We start from the raw sequence: 16,329 nt of genomic DNA on the forward strand, positions 1-16,329 counted from the left end.
TCGGGTCAACTCAGACTAAGTCAACTTGGCTAGGTCAACTTGGTCCAATCAACCCGAATCGGCCCTCTTGTTTTTTTGCCTTGGTTATACGGGTCTGGGTCATGAGTTATCTGCCAATTCCTCCCATGACTTGGCTATATTAATCTACTATTTGACTCAGCTCAACTCAGTTGCTCTGTCTCCAATTGGATTATTATTTTGAAATATTGGCAGCTTATTCCTTGGTCAACATATTATTTGGTGCACAAACTTGCACGGATTATTTTATGGGTCATTTTTAAGGATTATTTGGTTCATGTTATATGGGCCCAGGCTCATTTCAATTGTTTCTATTGTGTCTTTTTTACTGAGACATTATTATTGAAGGACTTTTCAGTTAATTGTTGTTAGTATTGGTTATTTTTAGGAAGTAGAAAGCCTATGGTGGCCCTAGAATTTTATCTTCCGGGCGGTTACCCGTTAACTCACTTATTTGGCATCTTTACTCCTACCATTTGGGAGTCGGTGTCCTATGGAGGGACACAGTGATGGAGAAGTTTTATTACACTTCTGAGCAATGCCTATAGACCTACTACCTACGAAAGATAGGAGTGTGCCCAACATCCAATATGAGTTATTTGACTAGAGTATGGAGCGATGTTTTATAGGCAGGAGTGATTTTACTTTCACTTATATTATGCTAGTTGGGCCTCTTGGAAGAGACCACTAGTTTAAGGGAGAGTGTTAGAAGATATGGTGGATTGCCATTTTATACGAGAAGATCCTATACATTTACAACAAGTTGGGCGTTTATGATGTTCTCTCACCCCCAGCTTGAGGGGGATGGGTCAAGCCCACATGACCAAGGAAGGCCCACACATCCAAGAGATGTGGAAGATGGGCTCAAGGCCCACAAATCAAGGAGAAGGCCCTTAGACTCACATAGTAATGGCAGGATAGTAAATAAAGAGTCATCTCATAGAGATGACATTGATGTAATTAGTTGAAGCTCCATGGACATAATTGTAATATTATAGGTTTATTAATCAATAAATTGGGTTTTAGGGGAGGGTTAGGACATAAGTCCATAACATCTTCTTCCTCCTATTTTCTCCCAATGGGTCTCTCTCTCTTTTTCTCCATGAGTTAAATCTATGGAGTCCTGAAAATCAAGAAACTCAAATTACCTCTTGGATGAAAAGAAAAAGACTTGACTCAAGCTAGATATTAGGCACACTCCTATACTTTTTAGATAGTAAGTCTAGGCATTGCTCTAAAGTAATGAAAACACAAAAAGATAAACTGAAGAAATACTAGAGGAAAACAACTTTAATCAGAAGGAGACGACTATGCAACACTCATACTTCCAAATGAATCTAGAATATGAGCTTTAAAAAAAACTACATGAGATTATAACGATAGAACTTAATAAATTTGACCAAGTATAACTTTTTTGGGTTGACCATAATTTTTTAGAGTTATGTATTCGAAAGATACATAACCAAGTAACAAAAATGCAAAACTTGAAAACAACATCAAAGCAAGATATTGCATACTCTGATTGAGCACATCATGGAGTGATTAAGTTTGACCAAAACTCTTTGATTAGAAGAGAAATTTGGCTTAAAAAATTTGAATTTTAGGAAAAAATGAATCTGAATTCACGTCAATGCATGGAGAGATAATATGAGAGAAAATAGGAAAAAAAATATATTTTAGTAGAATTGACCTTTGGTACTTTTGATATTGATATCTCTAAAAATATAAATTAGAATCACAAACAATTTGATGTTCAAGAAACTATACTTGAAGAGGTTTAAATTGATACCCAATTTGACAAAAAAAACTTTGTTCTTAAATTGGTTATGATCTCTTGATCTCTTTATTCTGAAGTTGGACCCTTACCGACTCCAATGTGAATATCTCCTTAAATATAGATCAGATTGACATACAAGTTTCTCCTTTTGAAATTAAACTTTGATACCTTTCATCAAATTACTTTGATAACTTTTTTTCATAAAAAAACTTATTTTCAAAGAAAGAATCAGATATATTTCAGACTCTTTAATTTGGTCGAACTAAGTACTTTTTTGTCTTTGGCTAGCATGACCACTGAGTCTTTCGAGATCAATATCCTCTTCTAAAAAATTCAGATAGATAATTGGTTGGATAGGAAAGAAAATAGACTTACAAATATTTCTTATGATATATAATTCTCCATACAAAATCTCATTCTTGATGATATAAAATTCCTAAAAGGTTGAAGCTTTCTATTACTACTTGAACCTCTCTTGCAGTCTTATCTTTGTTTCTTCAAATATCTATTTCTCTTTGTAGAAAACTCTGATTACCAAAAATCTTTTTGAGTTGGAAAGTAGACTCGAAGATATTTCGGCCCATATATAATGTATAAAATGTAAAGTTTATTATGGAGGTGTGAACACCAAGAAAATAATGGTTATTGAGACATAAAAGAAAGAAAAAATATTAAAATACGAACCTAAACTACTAGAGATGATATATTAGAAAATGATCATATTATTTGTATGGGTTGACCGAGTTGACTCACATAACCAACTCTGATACTATGTTGAATTTCTGGAAAAGATAAATAATTCTCTGACTTTTTGTTAACTGAGCACAATGGGCCTCTATTTATAATAAAAGAACAATTACAATCTAATTACAATTAAACTACCTTTGTTATAGTTACATTCAAAGTCAAATACTTAAAGTTAAGTCTTATAAAAATTAAACAACTAAATATAAATAGAAGATTAACATAACTAAAATACTTTTAACTGAGACTCTTTACTAAGACTTCCTCCTATGAGACTCATGTAAGAGTCTACCGTATTAATTTTGGCTCTGTGAAACTTCTTATTGTGAGTGACATGTAAGTCTCTTCCATACCTATTCTTCAACAATATATTGTTAACCACTTGGCTAAAAAAATTATGTGTGTCAAACCCGAACTGCATTTCTTCAAAAGATTGACCTAATCAATGAAAAAAAAAATATCCATCGAAGAAAGTTCCATACTTTAACAAAGCAATAGTATAAAAGAGAGGATAGCCAAAAGCAACAACAACGATAGCAACAAAAACACACCAGCTACATTTGTATGTACGTATCTTTTCTACACATGGAACAAATATGTAGTGTCTACTTGTAAAAGATGACTAAATTTATGTTACTTAGCCAAATAAAGTCTTCTTTTCCATTTACCCTAAAATATTTTTAGAAAAAAAAAGTATTAAAACAATGTATTAGTTGTTTTAGCATATTTATTTTAAAAAGTAAAAAAAAAAATTTAGCTGATTTAAGTCATTGACATAGTCGTTGGTTAAGTTAATAAAATATGCATTTCATTAGGATCTGACCCTCTTCTAAAAATAAGCAATAGTAATATCACTTTGTCCAAGCCTCATTATTTACATATTGTAGTTCCACATCACTTAAAAATAGCGAAACCAAGAGCCTAACAGGTGAAGGTTGTATTTGTGGACCCATATCCGCTCCTCCATTAGAATTCAACGGAAGTGGCAGAAAGCTTAGCTTCAATACCAGTAACCAGTTAGTTCCCAGGAAAAGTTGGGGGTGAAAGTGAAGTATCTAGCAAATTCACTTTCACTTTAAGAATCACAAAAAGTGCTTTTATAATTCTAATCAACTAGTTAATAAATAGATTTTACGGATACAAAATGGAGCCATTTTTTATATTTTTCAAGAGAGCTACAAGGAACATTATGTCCCCTAACTTGGCACAATTTTACTGTACAGCGCGGTTGTTACACGATTCGTATCACATTTCGAGAGATCAAGAATGACAGAAGAAGTAATGAAGCTGATATGCAAGCAGTAAAAAAGATAAAATTTATTATCTTAACCAAAGAATCGATGGGTCTGCCGAGTCAAGCGAGCTCAAACCGTATATAGGAGGAAGAGATACAAACTGGTTGGATCGGTGTAGAAGAAAGCATGTGTTACTCAACCTTGACAAGAATTTAACCTATCATTTTTAACAGAACAGTGTAGAAGAGAATGTGTAGATGTAGACATTCAAACACTTCTTATCGTGTGTGGAAGGCCAAAAATGACTAAAATTAAAATCTCAAGGGCCAATTTGCAGACTTCTTCTCACTGAAATAAGAACTGTTCCAGTTCCTACAATAAGAAGCTATTTTCATGTACATACTTATTGTCCCAGAGCCTTTTATTTGACGTAGTACTACTACTACTATAATAATCTCTCCAAAACCTGTAAATTTTCATTTTCCATTTTTTTTTTTTTTTTGCTCTTTGCCCGGTTTTCTTCTCTCCTCCGGACATGATATTAGATGGAGCATAACATCTGAACCCTCATTTCCTGCACAGCAATGGATTCATTACTATCACCTGACACAACTTGGTAATTTAATCATTTCTAGATTTTTGTTTTACTGAAGAAGAAAACAGGTCCATATGAAACTTTTGCTGTAAATCTCATAGAAATTTATTAAAAGTAGGGTTGAAATAGCAATCTTAATTTCATGAGAAAAAACAGTGTAAAGAACTGGATTTAATGAAAGACCACCATCCAGGCCAAAGCTGCTTAGACCAGCATGCCTCATTTTGATCTATTACTAGTCTTGACCAGTTACAGCCCATAGGAGCACAGAAGAACCAAGTTGCCTCGTAAAAAGGATAATCTAAAGTGGCCAAGAAGCCGACAGCTAAAAATTTCCAACAAAAATTATAAAATGAAAAATGTTAATGTGCACTATGGCCACACAAATGCATACATAAAGTTGAGATTGTTTCTATTCAGCCAAGAATGAAACGAACACACGACTGATGTTAGGGAGTTTTCAACTTTAAAGAGTACTACAGGTATGATTATAATAAGATCAATTTACATGACATTACATCATAAACTTCTATCAATTTTTTTTTAATGATACTCTACCCTTTCTTATAGAGCAAATACATAAATCAAATAGTTCAAATTTCAAGGTTAATAGTTTATTATTTATCAGATAGAACTTTGCATTACACAACATATGTTCAGACAGTGAAACTTCAGTATATAGGAGACGAAACTTGGAGCTATTGGTGAATAGACGAGATAATATTTCAACAAAATAAAATACAACAAGGGTATTAAATAATCAGAAAATACTGATAAGACACTACTGCTAAGTACTATAGTGCAGAAAACTATCACCTTTTCTTTACACATTGGTATCCACGATTGCAATTTTATCAAGAAAACCAGGTAGCCATGGTCTTTGATGCAGGTCTATCGATCTTAACATAGGGTATCATAATTTAACCAATAAAAGATAACTACATACCAGGGAAGTTTAAAGGTGTCTTTCCACCATCCTTGTTTTGCACAGTTTGCAACAATTTTATCCAGCCGCACAATAATTTCATAAAATGTTGGTCTAACAACAGGCTCTGGATCCCAACATTCTTCAATTAATCTGCAATAGGTGGCATGTCAATACTCTTAGGAAGGTTAGATAAAGTTTTGATATAATACAAAGAGCATAATAAACAAAAAGAATTAGCATTCTTAGAAATATTACAATTGGTCAAATAGCTCAATACTTTATATCCAACTTATTGAAGAGCCAACAAGGAGATTCAATCATAAACAAGATGGGTTCTTTTGAACAGGTTGAAGTTAACTCCAGACACTCATTAAATCCTTCAATAGAATTTTTCAAAGATTTGTTTGTCAGAACAATTTAAAAGATTTGAGACTCTGAAAGCTGCTCTAAAATTGTTAAAGATTCATTCAGTTACATGATATAAAAATGATTGATTAACACATCTACAACCATCATAGATGCTGGAATCTGCCAATCAAAGATTAACATCTACTACATCGAAAATTTAAAATACTCGCAAAATTGTAAATCTAGTCAGAACTAAAAAGAGTAATATTATGGGTGGAAACCTACGCCTTCAAGTCAGACGGATAACTTCTTGATTTTGTCTTGAAAGAGGGTCTCAGTCCTTTAACTGAGATCATCTCTGCAGCTTCTTCTGGAGGCTTTGGGTGGAATGGAGGCAGTCCTTCAAGCATCTGGGTTTGGAATAGTACAAATTCATGGATCAGGCAGTTAAAAGCATTATCATAAACACAAGGTGACATCTTAACATTTTGGAAGCAGTACAAACTATTTCAAGCCAGCCAGTCTAAAGCACTGGATAAAGGTAAAAATGGGAAGAACCTTGCACCCTTCCTTCTGGCACTAACATTTTATTTTCTGCAATTTAATTTCAAACTAATCAAAGACCATTTCTAACATGAATTGGGTTGCAATCAAATTTTGTGCTACATCCTTGTTTTACAATGTAGACATAACTCGCACCCTTGAGACATCATCACTAACATGCATTTCTCTACATATTGTACCACATGCACTATTAGAAAAAAATGTTGGATTTTTTTATTAGATGGGATACAAATACGGGTAGTGTTTTTAAGGGCAAATATGTGATGCAAATCGACTATTATTAATTAGAAGTTGACATCTAAGATTTAATTTTCTTTCTTTTTTCTTTTGATAGGACGAGTCTTTCTATAGTGATTCAAAGGCACAAGCTTTTAGCTCACATACTCCATAAAGAGATTCTTAAATAAGCTAAAAAATTGGTAAATGTACAATTTGGAGTTTCAAGACCATAATCATGCCAATAGAAAAATATCTATAGATGTGTTGTGAAGGAAAACTGCCCAGCAGAATTCTGGAGTACAGTGATTAGAAGTTCGTGTAAATTAATTCATGTACCCAATTACATAATAACTTCTAGGCTTCAACAGGTCATGACAAACTTTTTTAATAAGCTCGAAGATTCAATTTCAAGAATATTTTTGCATTACATTTCAGACATATTTTCATAGCATGCTGAAGACTTTTGAAATTTAAGATAACAAAAGACAAGTTAGAACTCACTCATCCCAACTAAACTTCCATCATAATGTGCACACTGTTCTTTCTTTAATATGTCCATTTACAAGTATAAAAAAAAAAATCATTTCCATGAGTATTCGGTGTAATATCTGAGAAGGGCTCAACCAATAGATTAAGGAAGCTAGAAGCCATATATACAATAATTCAATAAAAATGCCAGAAATAATGACATTGTAAGGAAAAATACCTCATAAATAATGAGACCAAAGGAGAACGCATCAACACTTCTATCAAATATTTCATCGTTGTACAACTCAGGTGCCATGTACAAATCTAGCATGATAACAAATTGTTAACAATCCAAATAGCATATGTCACTATTATGTTGCTAAGTAAAAAAAATAAGAACTACTTACTTGAGCGATCAATACAACTCTCTGGTTGAGCTAACTTAGCTTTGCTGGGAGAAATTTTTGACAACTTTATCAAACCAAATCCAGCAACCTTCAGCTGCCCACCAATATCGAGCAAAATATTTCTGGCACCTTACCAAAATTCAAATAGTAAAGAGCAGTACAGCACCGCAATGAGTATGAATTAAAATTAGCATTGCAAAGTTCTATATGTTGGATGGTTTCTCCTGCATTTAGTCATCTTACTTTGGCTTCAAATCACAATGAACAATGGGATCTGGCTTGCACTCATGAAGATAATTCATTCCCCTGATAAAAGTCAACAACCAACACATGTTAAGACCACTTCAATGATCTCTAGATAGAACTATTACTCACAACAAATGTCACAAAAGAGGGAGAGAACATGCCTAGCAATATCAAGGGCGAATCTTAAAGCTTTTGATGGCTGTAGACGTCCTTTTTTCTGAAGGTATGCAGCCAGATCACCCTAAAATGCATTTTTGGCTAATATTATGGTTGGAAGATCTAAAAGACCCAGTATGCTAGCATTTCTCATGCAAGTGATACAAGCTTCGTGATAAGAGGTATCATCACTTCACCATTTCTTTTATCTACTCAAGTCGGTGGCTAGTTGAAAATATCCTAGCATCTAGAAGCTAAAAGAGTTGTCATTTTTTTTCTAAATCAATAAAGATCTCTCAAGAGAATGCTTGGATACAATAGACAATAAGATCCAAGAATCATCAAGAAGGCTTACTTTTGGGGGATACTCTGAGACGATCATCATGGGTAAATTTTGTGTTACAGCACCAACAAACTGGACAACATTAGGATGGCGAACCTTCTCTAACAACGTCAGCTCGTGCTTAAATGCATTTCTGCTCCAAATGTAACAACCATAATATAACTTATAGAAATTAGTCATTGTCATGGCTGTGAAACTTCAGAAATGAACATTGAAATCAATCATGGGAATGAGGACAAAAAAGAGCTGAGCTCAAACAGAAGGTTTTTTTCATTATGCAAAATATAACAAAAGCTCAGTACTTAAAGCAAAACCATCAGAAAAGGAACAGATTAAAAAGCAAAAAAAAGTACTGATTTAGCTAACTTCTGCAGTGTTCTGTTTCCAAACACGCACAGTACATTTCAAGGTTCACTATTTTCAGAAAATTCCAGGAGATAAAAACATGTACCTGCCTTGAATGTTGAAGCTACCATGCATCAGACAGTTCATTGAACTTTTCACATTTGAACAATGAAAAGATTCAGAATACAGAGAAATCTTAACCAGATTGCTTCCAGTTAAATGTCCCACCTAACCATTCTCAGTTTAACTTCCGTAGGAATTAATGACAGCTTATTGTCCACAACAATCGATTTTAGATCAATGAAATACAGTAGTCCAAGCTTTCATTGTGGCATGAAGAAACCCATGAACAATACAATGTTCCTGCTACCTATTTATTTCATCTGTAGTGTGACACAAATGACCATAAGTAGGGTAAATGCTTCCTTAGTAGGGTCCTTTGAAGCTGATAAGTATTAGAGACTGGTCTCAGTGACACTAAATTTTGCACGTCCTATGATCAAATGATAAAAAAAAAAATTATGCAAATGAGACGCTCAATTTTGTGACCTGACTTCCAGACATTTCATGTGAGCTATATATTTAATTTCCTTGTTTCTTCTGATTACTGTAGTTAATAGTCCATTTCAAGTTTTACTTTTTCCTGAATGATCATGTATGAAACTAGAATGGAACAGTTTGATATCTCATCTGCGGATGCTCCTTTTTCCCTAATTGATATCCCAGTTAAATTACAGAAATCAAAATTCTGCAGTAGCTAGCAACTGCACCAAGCTATTTACTAGATCTATCTAACAATGTTCATACTGAATCCAGAAGATGAGGAGTTTTATACATAATGATTTGAGATTTGTGTTCATATTACTTCATCAAATAGAAGCCATACTTCAAGACTAAGTTGCAGGCTGGATGTCAGCTTTCATGGAGACAAGAGTGGTATGCCAAAGGATGACAGAATGAAAAAGGTAAAGATGAAATTTGCCTAATGAAATCACCCAGTTTTTAACTGACAAATTCTTGAAGCTAAAACTTAAGTTATGTGATATATGAGCTAGTAAATCATAGCATGGTCAAGTGACTAACAAGGTTGACCTGCCATTCAGCCCAATCAACTTAGAATTGGGAGGAGGCAAGTCGGGTTGGGTGGTCAGACTCATCCCTTCTATTTCCCGAGAATTTTCCCGATTCACCCCGAGTCCGTCCTCTAGAATCGAGAAAATTTAACTAGGGCCAAGTTGGGTTTCTCAAGTCCTAATCACATTACCTTGGATCATAGGATAGGCTAAAATGACAAAGAGAATTTGCAAAATTTCAGTTATTTGACAAAAACAATCATTAAAAAATCCAACAAAATGGAAGGAAGGAAGTTCATACATGCTCTCAGGATCCGCATAGCAGTCCCTGTCAAGTATTTTGACAGAAACTTTTGTCCCATTCCACTTAGCCACTTGATATGAGCCCTGTGAAGGAAATAAACAGATCGTGACCATTATCAAGCTATTTGCAGTGAGTAAATGATTTAGAGACAACAGTAGAAAACTTTGACAGCTCATCTGGATCACCAATGAAATTAAGAATGTTGTAATGCATCAAAGGAACCTATAAATACACATTCACAACTGTCGCCTAAAGAAACCACCTATTAAGGTCACAATCCTTGTCTTGCCAATGCAGTAAATATTGCAGATGAGATCATAAGGATAATTTCATGAAATATGAGGCATCCAATTATTTTTTTCATTTTTAGCAATTATTTAGCAATTTTAGAGAACTGCTACAAACATTTTTAGAGCACTGCTACAAACAAAACCAACGTGATGATGTAACCAACAGCTATTCACTAAAAGGAAATAAGAGCTTGCCTTCGAGATCCCAGCACCTCGCCGAACCTGAAGCTCTAGAGGATTAAGTTCATACTCTGGAATTTCTCGAGCATTTGTAACGACCATCGGAGTTTTCCTTGTTTTCTGAAAACACGTAAGTCAGATGCAGAAACCTAGAAAAAAACAAAAGTGCCTACTATGTAAAAAGAAGTGAAGTTTCGGTGTCAGAAACTACGAATACCGGCACTTTAGCTCCACGGGATCGCAACATGTTGTAAACTTCAACATGCCCATAGTACTTCGCATCAGCAGCTGCCTGCCATGGTAAGCGGTCAGGAAAGGTCAGAGAAGAAAATCATTCTAGGACAATAATATCTGGCTCATACCAGTAGCAGTGTTAAGACACTAAAAATTACGAACAGATAACCAACTAGCTCCCATTTTACGGCGGTTTTCATGTTTCAGTTTATAAACGCCCAGATAATTATTTATCAGTCGACGGACTCTTCCTCCACAAGAAGAATTGCCGAGGCCAAGAGAAAATAAAAGGGGACTATAGTGTTTTCATTAACTTCAGACCTAAGAGATATGGCATAAAACTTCCATAGGCTTGCTAGCAACATTCTCAAAGCAAATGAATGAGAAAGTTTCACTGGCAAGAAAGATGCAGATCAAGAGGAAATAAAAGGGGACCGTACTGTTTTCATTAACTTCAGACCTTGAGATATGGCGTAAAGTTTCCGTACGCTTAGTAGCAGCAATCGCAAAGCAAATGAATGAGAAAGGTTCACTGGCAAGAAAAGCAGCATGATAAAAAACCAGTGACCCAACATTTTGAATGAAAATGATAACGGTTCAAAGGCTCTCCAGTGACCCCATCATTTTGAATAAGAGTTATAACGGAATATCGTTTTACATTTGCGGCACGTCCTCCCATTACAATCCAGATTTGTGTACAGCTCAATCAGGTCACGTTTGGAAAAAGTTGCCCAATCCAGGGATTTTGACCAGATAAACAAAGGAAATGTGGTAATATGCGTAAAATGAACATATATTGCCTCGGGTATTTCCCAGACATTCACGAACTCGAGAAAGGGCACAACTCATTCGAAGTCAACAGTCGCAACCAGAAATTCCAGGCTCGGACACACTCAGAATTTAACGCTCAGACCGCAGGTCAGCTGCCGCCTGCCGGGGTGGCTGACAGAGGCGGCAAAATTTGTGATCACTAGCGCAAGTGGCCGAAGCATCATTCGTCATCTATGTACAAAGTTAATGCAGCTAGCGGCTATAAACCAAATCAAGGTCAAATTGTAAAAGAGGAGAAGCTAAAAGGGCAAATTACCGTGCTTCCCCACCGATCGCGAGCATCGATGTTAGCTTTCCTAACGAGCAGAAGCTTTACAACTTCAACGTGGCCCTCGCAGGCGGCGACATGCAAGGCGGTCCGCCCATCCAAGTCGATGTTGTTGACATCAATGCCCTCGTTGAGCAAGTCCTCAACCCCCTTGACGTCACCACGGCAAGCCATAAACAAAAGCTGCATCGTGGAATCGAGATTCTCCGGCACGGTGAGAGCATCTTGTGACGGGCTCCGGCGGATGGGATCGAGGGAGGACTGACGCCCGAAGCTGAAGCGGAATGTGTTGCGCCGAGGATCGAAGGAGGCCTGCCTAGAGAAACTAAATTTTCCGCTCCTTCTCAAAGATCCCGTGGAGAACTGCCGGGAAATTCCCCGCTTCAACTGAGCGGCGAGATCCTGCATATTGTATTCGTTTTTTTTTTTTTTTTTTTTTTTTGGCCTTTTCAAGATCGCGATGTACCAAAGAATTATGCTAAAAACGAAGTCATCACTACTGAAACGACGAGAAACGAGCTCAAATTCTCTCGAAATGGTGGCAGGTAGCGAAAGTGAGTAACACTTCCACTCTAAACCAGAAGTTCCAGACAAGATCAGTCCCTATAAGAGGCAGAGAAACAATATCTGCAGCATAAAAAAAAAAATCTATATAATGCGGAAGCCGAAAGAAAGAAAGTAAAGCCTGGTATCGAGCGGAATTAGGGCAGGAGTAACGACGGAGAGGTCGAAGCTTAGCTCCTGGAACCCCCTAACTCGATCGAGACCGGGCAAGGGGATGAAAGGAGAGAGAAGAGAAGAGAAGAGAAGAGAAGAAGTGAAATGAGGTGGTAAGTAGATCCGAGGGAAGCGGTGGGATAGAGACAAAAAATTAGAGCGAGAAACAGGTAAGCAATGTGAAGGAAGAAACGAGGGGCCAGCAGAGGAAGGAGAAGACGTCTTCACCCGCTTCCGCGTGTGGCGGGGGAGAGATGGGTGTGCTATTTTAGAATTATTCATTTATATAGAGTGCCGTATATTTTCTTTTTTGCCCCCGGAAACCGCTTCTAATCACACGACGCTAACACTCTTTCTTTGATGTTGTGTGGCCTATTAATTATTAAAGCCAAGCAAATCAACAGGTTAAAATATTGATTGAGAAGTTGTCGGCCAACGCGGTTGGTTTTAGTAGGACACCAAAATGCTTAGTACAGTCGACCAAATTTATATCCCATCTCCTCCCGTGGGTCTTCTCTTCACGGCATTTATTAAATAATCAATAGCATGGGTGGGATTAGATGTAACGTGAGCAACAGGAAAAGCAAGAAAATAAAAACAAATTCATGGACCCGTTTCCCATTTCAATATGATCGCCCCACGTTTTGTCACATCGAATCCATTCAAGATCCACTTGCTTTTGGTCCCTCCCTCAAGTGGAGAGATCTTCATTTCCAAGTCAGTTCTCTCATGCGCCTTCTTTCTACGTTAAGGATATTTGAAGTAGTGGTCATCGGTTCATTTAGATTTCTTTTCCTGCTGTCCACACAATGCTACATCTCCTATGCATGTCACAAAGAAGGACAAAAGGACCTTTGGAAGCATTTATGACATTTGAAAAGTAGATCACCTAGAAAAATAGAAAGTGAATGAAAAATTTTAGGTGATTTGCTTTACTAAAGAGAATGTAGTTTTCTTTGTTAGTGAATGACTTTTTGGGGGGATTAATGCCAAAAACGAAAACGATACTTGCACTGAAAAGTGAATTCCATTTCATATTTCAAATGAATTCCACTCCAACCTTCCACATTCACTACAATTTTGGTTCTTCATTTTTCTCTCTTTCTATCGCCAATTAGACATAAGGGAAATGATATGATAGCCGCATTTGTGATTTTGTTAATTGATCAATGATAGTTAACTTTGTTTGAGCATTTTATAGCTTTTCTTTTTGTTGATCTTCATTTGGCTAATTATATCAATCAAGTGATAATTTTGTATTCTAGGATATGAAGACCATTAAAGGATTGTTGGTATCAAGATTATCTTTCCACCAAGTTTTTCAGCATAGCACATATTTGGAATTAATTATGTGGTTTGAGTAAGTTGTCAACAAGTTTCTAAAGCATTTTAAAACCTTATAATACTTTTTTTTTGAGTGGTAAGAGTACTCGAATATAGAAAGAAAAAAAAGGCAAAGAAGAAAGTAGAAACAACTCGATATTCTCATGCCCAAACTAGTCTCAGTGATTGTTAAAATATTAAAGCTTTTTCTTTTAAAATATTTAATATGTCTTAACTGGACATATCTTAGAACTAGTCTCAGTGATTGTTAAATCATATTTCTTAGTTCAGCAAATTTAGTTGAGCTTGGATTTTTTAACCTTGTATTGATTGAATTTATTTTTACACTTTGAGTAAGACAAAATTCTTATTTTTAGATCCTTGGGTTGCCCCACCTTATAATTTGGGTAGGAAGTGACGTTCTTAGATTTTTTTTAAATCATATGAAATTATCTAACAACTTATTTTGAGTCATATTTCTAAACCTTTTGTGTGATCAAGCCATATTTACAAGGCCAAATACATGGAGCATATATTTTAGGTTCGAGGCTAGGGTCGACTCGAGCTCGAGTTCAAAATATTTAAATCAAGTTCGGCTTGAACAAGGTTCGGACTCAACTCGATTCAATGCCACTCTTATGCCCAATTTTAAGTAGACGTCATTCCCAATTTTATGTAAAATATATGCATAATTTTATATACAATTTACTTGACATGTATTTTTTGAAAAGTTTTAAATGTATGTTGAGGTTCGAACTCGATAACAATTTTAGGCTCGAGCCTAGGTTCGGCTCGAGCTCGAGTTCGAAATATTTAAATCAAGCTCGACTCGATGTCACCCCTAGGTGGAACCTCCTTAACTACATGATCTACCCTAGACTTAGAGAATTAGGTGGGTCAAGTAGTAAGGGATAAAAGGTTTTTTCTAAATGAAAAACCTAGAAAACCCTATATGTCTCTACTTCTCTTTCGTATGACCTACTATTATCATCAAGCCTTTTTAGCACAATATCTACCTTTTTAAAATCTCAACTATCTTGGATTTGTTTTTTCTCTTCATTCCTTGCTTGTTCTTACATTTTCTAGTATTAGCTTTGCTAGATTTTTTCCATTGGAGTCCTTTGATGTCTTTTGGAATCAGGGAAAAACCTAATTAGGATCCATTTGGAAAGGAGAATTAAGAATAAGTTAAATTTTTACTTCATCATAAATTAATTATTATAATGTTGATTACTTGTTATTAATTAAGAGAGAATATGTGTGTAATATTAATTAGGTATGAATAATTTAACTTAATATGAATTTAATCAAAATTAAGTTTAATATTAATATGTCACTTATAATTAGATTTGATTTGATCATGTTCAATATTACATATTTAATTATTTTATCATAATATCAACTTAGAAATGAACAAATATTTAGAAAACTAAACATACAAAACCCAAACTTTAAGGTTTCACTACATCTAACAATTATTTATTTCTAAAGTATGAAATAGTAATTTACTCAAATATACAAAAAAAATATAAATGACAAGGTTTAGGGCATCATTTGGTAGAAAATAGATAATAAATGACTCACTAGCACATGACTTCCCATATGTAATTTTTGGTGGCTTGTTCTTCTTCAATTTACAACGAATGACAACCAAACTACAAGCCAAAGGCTTGCGATCTCCTCAAGATCCCTCTCCTAAAATTTCATGATCAAATTCACACTTTTTGCAATATATGAACAAAAGAAAGCTTAAGGTCTCTTTTTAATGTTACTTATTTGCAAATATGATCGATATATAACAAGTAAAGCCCTTATACTAGTGTTTTTATAGGGGTTATGGTGTTATAGCTCGATATGCAAATATAACACAATATCCCCTACTTGAGACATGGGGCGATAACGTGACATATTTTTTGAAGCCTTTGTTACGTTATTATTTTTTATTGATATTTTCACATTTTAATATTTGATTATCTAAAATTACTATAAATTTGGTCTAGTGCTCATTATTTTACTTATCATGTTGCACATTTGATCATGGACATATATTTTTCACATTTTTTGAACATTACATATGTAATCGTGCTTAATTATTTCTTCATTACTTAATATATTAATAGTTAAGGGTTATATGTGTTTATAATAAATATTAACTATATTGACATAATTTTTCATTTGTCCAAATAGTTTTTCTTTTTAATTAAGGTTCGAACATTTTGTTCTCTCTTACTAAAACACAACCTTAAACCCTCAAAATAGTCTATATTTTTTTTCATAAAGTAATTAAATTATGACATCATATTTATATAATTGGATAGCTTAAGTTATTTTTAATTAGTTTTTTTTTTTAGCTTTTTACAATTTTAGTGGACTGAGATGGCCCATGTGAGACTAACAAGTTGCCTAGGTTTGGTTCTCTAACTCATTTAGAGATGGCAATGGGTTGGGACCAGGTTTGGAGTAAGCTAAATCCCACCTTGCTAATTTGTCTATATGAAAAAACTGTGATGGGATTGGATTTCAGCACTTTCATCCTTGAAAGTTGTCCCCTCAAAACCTTACATGTCCTTCCAAAACCTAACGGTCCTTCTAACCTACCCTATGCTTGTTTATCTTATTTTGCCTATCTAAAATTTTTGTTATTGCATTGTTTTTTACCTTTTATCTTATCATTTAAAATAAGACAAATGGTCTGCTTACAAAAGATATACTTATA

The 16,329-nt window shown here is 34.9% G+C and overlaps 1 protein-coding gene across 1 annotated transcript; it reads right to left on the minus strand.

Moving 5' to 3' along the window:
* Positions 1 to 3,888: 3,888 nt before the first annotated feature.
* Positions 3,889 to 12,512, minus strand: LOC137944960 (integrin-linked protein kinase 1-like). Its single transcript, XM_068790789.1, has 12 exons — positions 11,562 to 12,512; positions 10,458 to 10,532; positions 10,256 to 10,360; positions 9,768 to 9,853; positions 8,061 to 8,181; positions 7,711 to 7,790; positions 7,547 to 7,609; positions 7,304 to 7,425; positions 7,135 to 7,220; positions 5,931 to 6,055; positions 5,316 to 5,447; positions 3,889 to 4,348 (listed from the first exon to the last, which is right to left on the minus strand). Exons 1-12 carry the CDS (start codon positions 11,979 to 11,981, stop codon positions 4,342 to 4,344), a joined length of 1,422 nt encoding a protein of 473 aa, XP_068646890.1. The 5' UTR covers positions 11,982 to 12,512; the 3' UTR covers positions 3,889 to 4,341.
* Between the last annotated feature and the right edge of the window lie 3,817 nt (positions 12,513 to 16,329).

Source organism: Aristolochia californica, unplaced genomic scaffold (genome assembly GCF_029961685.1).
Source record: "Aristolochia californica isolate CCGP_79_NKW_82.1479 unplaced genomic scaffold, dmAriCali1.0.hap1 SCAF_1, whole genome shotgun sequence".
Classification (NCBI taxonomy): Eukaryota; Viridiplantae; Streptophyta; class Magnoliopsida; order Piperales; family Aristolochiaceae; genus Aristolochia; species Aristolochia californica.